This window comes from Chaetodon auriga, chromosome 11 (genome assembly GCF_051107435.1).
Source record: "Chaetodon auriga isolate fChaAug3 chromosome 11, fChaAug3.hap1, whole genome shotgun sequence".
NCBI lineage: Eukaryota > Metazoa > Chordata > Actinopteri > Chaetodontiformes > Chaetodontidae > Chaetodon > Chaetodon auriga.
Genome location: NC_135084.1, coordinates 24,355,819 through 24,367,500, shown reverse-complemented (window position 1 = coordinate 24,367,500; position 11,682 = coordinate 24,355,819). Strand labels below are relative to the sequence as shown.

General features: G+C 40.5%; 1 protein-coding gene across 1 annotated transcript in view; it reads right to left on the bottom strand.

Moving 5' to 3' along the window:
* entpd6 (ectonucleoside triphosphate diphosphohydrolase 6) overlaps nucleotides 1–3,079 on the bottom strand; it is an 11,648-nt gene extending 8,569 nt beyond the window's left edge. The window contains exons 1-4 of the mRNA XM_076743487.1: nucleotides 2,967–3,079; nucleotides 1,956–2,254; nucleotides 300–376; nucleotides 47–190 (exon numbers count right to left, since the gene is read on the bottom strand). Of these exons, the coding sequence (XP_076599602.1) occupies nucleotides 47–190; nucleotides 300–376; nucleotides 1,956–2,217 (483 nt within the window). The 5' untranslated portion in view covers nucleotides 2,218–2,254; nucleotides 2,967–3,079. The remainder of the gene's footprint in view (nucleotides 1–46; nucleotides 191–299; nucleotides 377–1,955; nucleotides 2,255–2,966) is intronic.
* Between the last annotated feature and the right edge of the window lie 8,603 nt (nucleotides 3,080–11,682).

Sequence of the window (11,682 nt, the reverse complement as noted above, 5' to 3'; positions counted from 1 at the left end):
CTGACATCATACTGTCAGTAACCTGGATGCTGTCGGCGTCTCTCACCTGGTCCAGCAGGTGTTTGGCCTTCTCTCCATCCAGCAGACGGAGGCCGGCTGTGGCCTTCAGGACCACGGGGGTGACGTTCCACATGGAGGGGGGGATGCTGGACTCCGCCAGCTCCAGAAGCTCCATGATTCCCGCCGTACACTGGACACACGGGAGGAGACAAACAGGACAGGAAACACAGAGTAAGACTATTCTTCAGCAGTAGATGAAATGCAGAAACATCATCTGGGTGTAAAAGCAGCAGCTGTACCTTCTCTGGATCATCAGCGTACGCAGACAGTCCAGGTTTGATGGCTCTGAACGTCTCGTGGGTCAGTGCGGGAACATCTGCAGGAAACATGACTGATAAATAAAACGCCTGGTTGAATCAAATGTACATCTTTGGCTTAAACTGTGTTTAAACAGATGATAAAGGCCTCCGTCTGTGTCTGAGAAGATAAAAGAAAGGCAATAAGTCCTGATGATTCAGTGTTTTACAACCACATTTAATTTAATTTTACTTTATCTTTCTAACTGACTGACCTGTGCCTACATTTAAGCTGTCATTAAGCTCTTAATGACAATCCCAGTCTGTATAACTAACAGGTGCTGCCATTAGTCCGGTTAGCTCTGATGCTAACAAAGGAGCCAAAACAGCACTCAGCCTGTGTGATTTAGCTTAGCGGTTAAATGCGATAACGAAGGCATTTGGCCGAGCTCTGCAGGAAACTTTCTCTAAGCCTAATAAACCAAAAAGCTCTAAAACGCACTAATGAGTTTGTGTTCATTTTGACTCTGGCAGCAGCAGAGCACGACTTACAGGCTGAAAGCTCCTCTTGTCTGCCGGGACTCACATCTGGTAATTAATGTTTGGGGCCAACATGTGTGGATTTTAAATACACTAAAAGCAATTCAGTGAGGTCTGCTGCATAAACCTTTACCGTGTAATCTGAAAGGATCCATACGAATCCATTTAGCATCGATTAGAGAGGTTTAACAGCATATTTGGAATAAATATCAGCCTCTGGTGCAAAGATCTGGTCCAGCCTTCAGTATCTGAATCATGAGTCCCTTTATTTGTCCCATGGACAGGGCGCCTCTCTGAATAGACAGTGTCTCTTTGACAAACTGCGCTGCAGAGAGGTAGAAAATTCTTTAGCATAATGTTATAAAGAAATAAAAGAAATAAAGAAATATAAGAAATAAAGATGCTGTCTGAAAATTTCCAGTGAAATCTGTAAATAAAACCTCAATTCTCCTTTGACAGACATCTCTCAGATCTAGCTATAGCTAACATCATACATATTCCAGTGAGAAACAGCGGCTGGCACCAGTGATGAAGCTACACAGGCAACACGAACTAATCATCTCATAAACTGTCATACAAGTGAGGCGATATCTGGACAGGAGGGCCCAAAGTCCCCAGCAGTGTCTCTGGCAGCAGCAGAGCGGCTCTGTTGTTAAACTGTCCAATAAAAGCATCACTTTACCTTCAGACAAACTGGTGAGGAAGCAACAAATATCAGATTTGGCCTCTGAGACCAAAGTTTATTCAGGTTATTTTATGTTCTGTTCATCAAACACATCACATCAAACTGTTCTCCAAGCGAACAAGACTGACAGCCCTCAAAGAACATCAGAAATCTCTCTGGTGACACAACAGCTGTGGAACTGTCAGTCTGGCTCATAAGTGAAATGCATGCTGGAATACTTCTTCTACTTCCTCTAGCACTTGTGTAGTGCATGCCCACACACACACACACACACACACACACACACACACACAAAGAAATATCCAAGAAAAAAGGTGTTCCTGCTAACAACCCAGCACTAAAGTCATAGATATGTGAATGGAGTTTGGTGTGGAATTGTTGTAGTTGTTCCGTTCACTGCAACAGGACATTATCATCTGCCATCTCTACCATACCTTGTTTGTCTATCTGGAACTTGAAGATGTGGATTCTGGTCCCAGTGCTCCCAGCATCAAACATGATGCCATACTGGAAGTTCTCCACAGCAGCAGTAGAGGCAAACCTATTGTAACCAAGTTTGTTTGAGCCAGCCAGGTGGAAGGGAGGTATTCTGTTGGTTTCGGGCTTTGTGTCGCTGTAGTGATGTTTCATAAACATTAGGTAGGCGAGCAGGCAGCTCACAAAGAGGAAAACTCCGGCAAACTTTGGTCTCTTCATCACGACTCATTCTGTGTGGGGCTACAAGAGCTGCGTCCTGGAAAAATCAGAGAAAATGCTTCACTATCTACAACAAACTGGACACTTCTGACAATACGCCACAGCCTTCAGTCAGGTCTCTATGGTGTGGCAGCAGCTGTGAAACCTGTAAAAGTGCCACTGTGAAAGTACACATCAAACCTGAAAAACAGGAAGTGCTTAGCAGCTAGCGAGATGACATAATTCCTGTCATTAAAATCTTTCGCTGAAAGGCTTTGTAAGTGATAAGAGTGGATTAAAAAAAGATCTGCCTGGTCTTTAGGATCCAATGATATTTTGAGAAAATGTTTTGGATTTGTACAGGTTATAACCCGGCATCAAGTGAAAGCTATTTGAAAGAAGTTTGGTGTGGACACGTTAGTTGCTGAAGTGAATAGCTACAGCTCACCAATATTAATCGTCCTTACATTAAATTGGCAGATATTTGAATGGAGTTTGGCGTGGAGTCATGTTGGTTGTTCTGTTTAGTGAGCAGCCGCTAACGTTACTTCAACAACTCATGTTGTTTCAAACTTCCATTAGATATCGTTAAAGAAAGGAAAAACATAACACTGACTGTTTATGAGCATATTTCCTTATGCTAAAAGTTAGCTAGCTGAAACCCGAAAAACCAGAAAAACAAGCTGCAGGTGAGCTCCACAGTATGGAGTTAATAAAATAAGTATGCTAACAGCGTCCCGTCCGGAAAACGTATTTTATTATTTACGTACCTAAAAGAAGCCGCCAGCAGCTGCTCAGTTAAATAAACTGTTTGCTGACTTTTTCCTTCATTCTTCTGTCTGATGTTGAACTCCCTGCTGTCAACAACACGGCGCTGTCTGATGACGTCAGCGCAGCGGAAGCGGTAACGTGGCTGCAAACAAGAGAGGACAATGAAACTTTTATTTCACTGAAAATAATTAAATAAAATTAAAACGGTGGAAAAAATTAAAGAAAAAAGAACACATGATTGGACTAGTCTTGTGTAATTCATTTTGAAATAAAACAAACAGAAAAGTAAAAAACGGGAAAATTCCTGTTTCCTGACAGTTTTCTGAGTCTGGTGACTTTGGAAGGATTCGTTGCTGAATGTGTTCATCAAATACTGACATGTAATCAATCTGCTTATCTATTTTAATAAGTAATGTTCTGGAAAGTTATTATTATTTATGATGCATTGCATGTCCTGGTTCTCTCACTCATCTATACCGTATGTGGCATGTTTAAATCGAGTTTTATAAAATAAAGAAAAACAAAACACCACTGCACTAAATGTACATGAAATTAATGTAATTATTATTATATAATATCGAGGTAAAGTAATTCTTGACTTGTAATTATCATTAACTGTTAATTGCTAATAATTGTCTTTTGTTGTTTTGCTTGGTTTAAAAGGAAATCAGGGTAATGATCAACAAAAACACCCCGATTCATGATGATGCAGAGGATTTTAATTTAGACATTGTCATGACAAAAATCACATTTGTAAACAAGAAATCTCAAAATCTGAATGCTTAGTTAGGCAAGAATCACATAGGCACAGACGAGCATCAGGGTTCACCTGAAATCCAACATGTTTCATTCAATGGTGAAATCTAGATTTATTTATTTATTTTTTAATCATTGATGGAAACATATATATTTACAGTTGTGTCTTCTTCATTAATCTGTAGCATATTCTTTACCAAACAGGGACGGCCTCCTTTTCTTCCTTCTTAGATAATAAGAATAATAGCATTAACAACAACAACAACAACAACAACAACAACAATAATAATAATAATAATAATAAGAAGAAGAAGAAGAAGAAGAACAACAACAACAACAACAACAACAACAACTTTATTCATCTGCCCCACAAAACATGAAAAATACATTAAAAACATCAGTTTAGACTTAGACTTTGATTTGATCCCAGTTTGGGAAATTCTTTTGTTGCAGCAGCAGGTTAAACATACATTTGTTTGTTAAATCAGCAAAAAAGTTGTGTTGACAGGATGTTAACTTCTGCGCACACAAAATAAAATCATACTTGATGAACTTTTTGTTGTTTAGATTTTTTCCGTCTCGATTTGTGAAACTGGAAAGTGAAATAGAAAAGAACGAATGAAAGGAACATTAAAACTTGGGTTGGGTGTCTGATGCCATTCCTGCTCTTCAGAGGATGAACCCTTCAAATGTTCCCTCTGGCGCCACCATCAGGACAAACGCTTCAGTTTCAGTTCACTGCGGGTCAGACTGCAGCCTGTAGGCGGCGCTGGCGCCGCTGCAGACTCATCAATTAAAGTGAGAACAATAAATTTTCCCTCCTTTCTGTGTGTCTGTCAGCAGCAGCTGGTGTGAAGCCGCCGCCATTCATTACCTCATTAACCTGCAGCAGCCAATCAGACGCTGCGGTGTGTGTGATGAGGGTCTGTGGGGAATCTGGTGGGAGGAAACCGCTTCATTCACCGCAGAGAACACACCATATGGTTAATGTGTGTGTGTGTGTGTGTGTGTGTGTGTGTGTGTGTGTGTGTGTGTGTGTGAGTGTGTGTGTGGAGGCCTTTCTCTGTTATCATTGATCAACAGGGTGGAAAAAGAACAAACTGTTGCACGATAACGATCCCTCAGTGTCTCTGTACTCTTTAACTGAAGTAAACGTAGTAATACCACAGTGTAGAAATACTTTGTTACAAGTATTAAAACATACTCAAACTACTTATTATTATAAAGGCCCTTTTCAGAATAACATGCAATTACATCACTGGATTCTAATTATTGATGCATTCATGACACGAACACGTAGGAACAAACACATTTTACATGAGAACAGAATAAAACAATAAAATGGAACAAATTGTATAAAACTAAATTCTGTTTACAAGTACACACACACACAGACGTGTATACATACAGAGAAGCCTGTGGAGGAAAGTGATCAGAAAGTGATCAGATGTATTGATCATTTTATTTGAGTGATTGATTTGAGCGGTTTTTCCACAGCTCGTTCGTGCGCTGCTTCAAATGACTGAATTATTTATCAGCGTGACCTTTATGTTACACCACCCTCCTCCTCCTCTGTGGGTTGGACCTCCGCCCTCCTCCTCCTCCTCTTCTTGCTGAGCCTTCATCATCACTCTGCTCCATATATGTGATTTAATCTATAAGCCTCTAATAGCTTTTTATCAGTTAATGGGTCGCAGTGGGGACGTTAATGGTTCTGTAATCTTTCTGCTGCCTTTTTATTTTCATCACACTGATGGTCAACAGAACAAAAGCAGAGCTGAGTGGATCCTAATCGTCCTGCAGATTTACATACAAATGACATTTAGAGACAATTACGTCAGTTTGAGACATTAATCCAACTAAGTTGTTAATCGACACAAAGACACAGAGACAGTAAATCACAAGAATATTCTTATACAGCATCCAAAATATGTAAATAAACTGTATGTGGAAGTGAAGCCCTTTTATTTCTAACTCTCCTTGATGAAGCTGCTCATGTGCCAGAGCTGAAAATAACAACAACACTAATAGCAACAACAACAACAACAACAACAGTATTAATAAAAAAAAGAAGAACTTAAGTGATACAACACATGAACTCAGTTTAGTTTTATTTTCTTTATTTGCACAAGTAAGATAAAATACTGAAGGAGCGAAAAGGCTTCTGCGTCATGAGATTCTAAAAACTCAAACAGGCCCATAAAGACGCTGTCAGGGTCACTGACGGCTTCACGCTGTGTTTAACCGACAAAAGAAGAAGTCAGACTTCCAGCTGAGTTTGTGCTGAAGTAAAAGTACCATGAATGTGGACAAAGGACAGCTTAAAAACTGCATGGATGAAGAGAAAATGCAGCAGTCAGAGCTGAAACATAGAGAAGAAGTTTTTAATTAGCCACTAACGAAGCTTTCTGAAGATTCAGCTCCTGATTGGTTAATGAGTGAAGTTTTCCTCCATTTCTTTAATGGAAATGTGTCTCCTTCATATGAATGCTGACTGAGTGTCAGACGAGCCTGAGCTGAGCAGGAAGGTCCAGGTCATGTGACCGCGATGATGTATCTGCTCTATCTGGGTCATGTGATCCCATCAGGAGGATTATTAGGGAATAAATTGAAGGATTTCTGAGGATATAATTCAGTATGTTAGGATAATAATTGATAGAAGATTCCACTTTCATCTTATAAGACGCAGTTTCAGTGTGGATTAGAAGACGCTGCGGGGACATCTGGACTGAGCTGCCTTATTTCTGAGCCTTATTAGGCTGCATCTTATTTATTTCTTATCATCTCTGATTATCATCTGCAATCTGCAGCAGCTGCAGAGAGGACACACTGTTCATACTGTCACGGATGTTTTCCGCTCATGTGTGTCAAGATTCAGCTGAGGGACTCCGCATGAAAACACTTTGAATGTCGTTAACAGGAGGACAAACATTTTTAAAATATATGAAGCTGTAGCTCCAATCTACGGAAGCTCATTTGTGCTGATTGTTAAGAATCTGTAAATCTCATTATTGGTGTTTTTGTGGGCACATAATCAATGACATATGAAAAATATCTCAGAAAGAAAGAAAGAAAGAAAGAAAAAGGAATGAAAGAGCGTTTGAGCTCTTTTCTGATTCTGGATTATAAACCATCTGAAGCAGAACTGGAGAAAACCCGAAGCGTCGACGTTTCTCCGACGAACAGAAGGAATATTCTCCTCCTGCTAAGTAATTGGGGTCATGATGACATTTTATAAAACCATCAGAGCTTCTAAAAACCAATAAAGCAGAGTGACCGACAGCGTCTCGGCCGTCCAATCCGCCTGCCGCTGGTCTATTTTTGTGGGGGGAGAAAGAAAAAAAGGAAAAGAAATGATGATTAATGTTATTGGATTATTTACATTGCCCTCAACATGATTGAGCCGCAGAAATGAAATTAAAATGTGTGTTGAATGGGATTTTCCAGGAAAGTCCTGTAAAAACCACGACGGTAATAAGAAATAACTAATTCTCTCAAAGTCGATTAAACACCATCTCATCCTGCAGGAAAATACAGTGCAGGCCGGAGAACAAATAAGATCTGGATTAGACAACTGTGGGTACATTAAGAGGCAGATTAAAGTGTTTTTTATCCATTATTTTCATTATTATTCAGCGTGTTCTTGTTCTGAGGGCTTAACTCTGCTGGTTAGTCCAGAAAACGAGCCATTAGACACAGAAATGATCAGATCTGAGAAAACAGACCTGCAGGACACTTTGAAGACTGAAGGAGGATTTTAAGGACATTTAATGTTTTCATTCAGACTCGTGGAAAAGTGTCTCATTAACATCCGCCTTTTAAAGCTTCGTTAAGGTGAAGCAGCTCGCAGCTTTCTGAAGCTTTTTGTTGGGTTGTTTTTCATGTTTGACAGCAGAGAGCTGGCAGGAAATGAGGACTGAAGATGACGAGTGAGGAAGGTCCAGTGTCCTGCTGCTTGTGTGAAGCTGTTTCAGTATCGTCCTTCTGACCCGTTCATGGACACTCAGGCTTTCTGCACGTGTGCGATGCCAGCAGAGGGAATCTGTGTGACTGACATGTGATTGACTAACCAGCTGTTTGTTCACTGTCACCCTCTCACCTGACAAATCACTGATAGCTGCGAAGCTACTGACCGTCCAATGAACTGCTGGCAGCTAATTATCTGCACTGAGAACCAGCTGTTTATTAACATGTGTAGCATGAGCGTCACACATGGCGCTGGCAGCCAACCTTCATGCAGTTCATCACAATTTAGCTGCTTAGTCGAGCTTTCTGATTGGTTACTGGGTACACAGGTCCATCTACCTGTGTTACACAATACTTTGACACCTAATAAGCTCCATTGTTGACAAACACAAACAACCTGCTGTCATCAAGTGTCAGCCCATGAGACAGAAACTCTTTCGACGATCAGCAAAAATAATCTTCATTCAAGAGAGCGTCCCAGTTCTCTTCATATTGACAAGAAGACGAAAACAATGTGAAGAGGAAGGCTCCTCGTTGAATTAACGCTGACAAAAAGAACATTTCAGCACATCAGGTGAAGTCATCATTCGAGCCTCCTGAGTGAAAAGCAGAGCAGGCCTCTGTTTGAGAGTGTCATGAATGAATTCAGCGTGCAGAGTTTCTAATGTCATGCAGGAAATACATGAAATGAAAATACTCAGGTATTTGTACTCGGGTCCAGTAGTTGCGTAAATGTACTTGTTAGTACCAGTCTGGCTGACCTCAGTCAAGGATTAGCTGTTTGGACTTCTTTCATTTTTCAATCTATTTTAAACAATGGCTTCAGATTAGCCGTCAGAGTCAGAGTGCATCAAATAAAGAAAATTGCATTAAATTATCCCATTAATATTATTATATTTGCTGCTGCGGCGAGCTCCGCTCCAGCATTATATAATGAAACAAAGTGGTTTTACTCACTTATCCCCCTCAGCCCTCATCTAGGAAGGAGCCATGCTAGTAAATGAAAATTGGATTGGCCTGTTATAATGCAGCCGCGTCCAAATGAAAAACTGCAGAGAGGACGAGGACGCAGGAAATCATGTTTTTATCCTCTGAATCATCCCACAGTTTATTCACTGAAGACACAAAGTGCATGACCTGCCAGCTTTCTTCCAATAAACACCCATCATGAAGAGATAATGTGTCTTCAGGGGTCACAGGGAATAAATCCACCTTCAGTGGTCTCAGTGTTTAAAGCAGAAGAAGAAAACAGTCTCTGATGTCTCTGTTAGTTTTGTTTCTATGGGGCTCTGGGACTCCATCACTGTCTCTATGTGGACACTGAGGACACTCAGTGGTCTGGACCTCTAAGTATAGTGAGTATTGTGAGTATGTGTGTATCTGTGCCGGACACACTACCACGATGTGCAGGTACCAAGCAGAAGTTTAACAACAGCTAACACGCTAACAAGCTAACAGGCTAACAGGCTAACAAACTATGTGGAGAGCTCGTAGCTCCCGTAGTATTTTTTCATTGAACGGACTGAAGTTTAGCAGGTTCAGAAATGTGAAGGGCAGCAAGTGTCAACAGCAGCCGAGTCCAGTCGAGTCAGGTCAAGTCAGATCGAGTCCAGCCGAGTCAGGTCAAGTCAGATCGAGTCCAGCCGAGTCAGGTCAAGTCAGATCGAGTCCAGCCGAGTCAGGTCAAGTCAGATCGAGTCCAGCCGAGTCAGGTCAAGTCAGTCGTCATCGTCCAATGACGACTCCCCACCTGTTGTAGGTCGACTACATCTGTGTTTGTGTTTGTCCATTCTTACTCTGATGAGGACACGATAGAAACCTGAGTTCATGAGCTCCACCATCGTTTTCTGTCCTCGAGCTGAGAGGCTTCACTGAGATCTCTGTTTGATGAAACTGATCCATCTGACAGAAACGAGAACATTTCAGGAAACGACCCCTTAAAGTTTTCCCTCTTTGTTACCGTGCAGAAACAAGATCCAATCAGTTTGAGTTCATCCACAACAAACAGCAGCAAGGTCGAAAACCACAGTGACACAGTGTTAATGCACATGTGTGCGTGAGTTTAGCATCAGTCCAGATGTTGGCAGCTGCAGTTTCTGCTCAATAAGCTCATATAAGAGAAAACAGAAAACAATTCATAGTGCAGCACTAAGCCCTCACTGCAAACACATTAATGGCTCCTACAGAGGCAGATTTAATCATATAGAGCCCTCAGAGTCACAACACACACACACACACACACACACACACACACACACACACACACACACACACACACACACATAAACAGGTCGTTCAGCTACTTTCATTCAGTTTGAGTTGATGTAATCATCAGTCTGTCCTTCCTGTTTGAGTGACCCATCTAAACACACACAGAACTGTGTCCTGATTGGCTAATTAAGACATTCATTCTTAACAAGCAGTCCTTCTACACTCATATCTGTGTTCAGAGAGTTGATCCGATTGGACGGACAGATTTATTAAGACATTCATGATCCTCAGAGGATGGAGCTTGATTTTGAACCTGAAGAGCAAACATGTCTCCTTCCATGTGAAGAATGAACCTCCATACAGTGACGAAGCTGTTCGAATCCCATTCATTCATTAGGCACAGACAAGCAGGACATGGCCTGAGACAGGTGAAGGTCAGGAACCTGAGCACAAAAGAGTCAGGCAGGTAGCACACAGGAAAAAACAGAGGATGAAGTGATGATTGGATGGATGCTGGGTGGAACACCTGTGCTTATCTGCTGTGGCAGCAGGTGAGTCTTGATTGCCTGATTGACAGCAGGTGTCCAACACGTCCAGAGTGAAGACTGAGTGAAGAGGACAGAAGAGAGCACTGTCCCCTGAAGAGCCCCCTGCTGCAAACCACCACATCAGACACACAGTATGCTGTTAGATTACACTTTGATAGATTACTTGTTGTTAGATTACATTTTGATAGATTACATGTTGTTAGATTACATTTTGATAGATTACATGTTGTTAGATTACATTTTGATAGATTACATGTTATTATATTACATTTTGATAGATTACATGTTGTTAGATTACTTGTTGCTAGATTACATGTTATTAGATTACACTTCGTTAGGTTACATATTGTTGGATTACTTCTTGTTAGATTACATGTTGTCAGATTACATATTGTTATATTACATTTTGATAGATTACATTTGTTAGATTACATATTAATAGATTACTTGTTGTTAGATTACATGTCAGATTACACTTTGTTAGATTACATGTTGATAGATTACTTGTCGTTAGATTACATATTGATAGATTACTTGTCGTTAGATTACATGTCAGATTACACTTTGTTAGATTACAGGTTGTCAGATTCCATACTGCCTTGCAGCCTGCTGATCTTTAATATGAACACAGTGAAATGTTAAAGCCTGCAGTCAATCTGTAAAGCTGATTCAACACAAACTTAATCAAATCACAGATAAACTGTCGCATCATTTCATGCCACTTTAAAGGTCAAAGGCTGAGTAACACAAAGGATTCTGGGAAAAAATAGACTTTTTTTTCACAACTGAAGTTGACAACAACACCACAGAAAATGTTTTTTCTGTGGTGTTTTTTTCCTAATGGTGTGTCTAGACTTTCTCCAAAAAGTCCATTTCCAATATTTATTTAGATAAATATCTGACATTCAGGCGATCTACAGTAAGGCCATCCATACTTACATTTAGGCTTTATGTTTATCTTTTAATGAGGAAATGTAATATATTTATCAGTTCTGTCCCTGTGTAATGTACATACTTGCACTGAATTCCTTCATTTAGCTGTAAATGATCTCTGAAGCTGCGTATCTTTGTTTTAAGCATTGAACTGGATTTATGAGGCTTCAGTCATCTGCACAACCGGTCGCAGTTGGCTCGATGTAAGCATGTACACCTACATGCTTTCAGGAGTTATTAAAGGGAAAAAAAGACAGAGATTAGCACGTGAAATGATGTTTGAAATGATAAAACAGCTTTC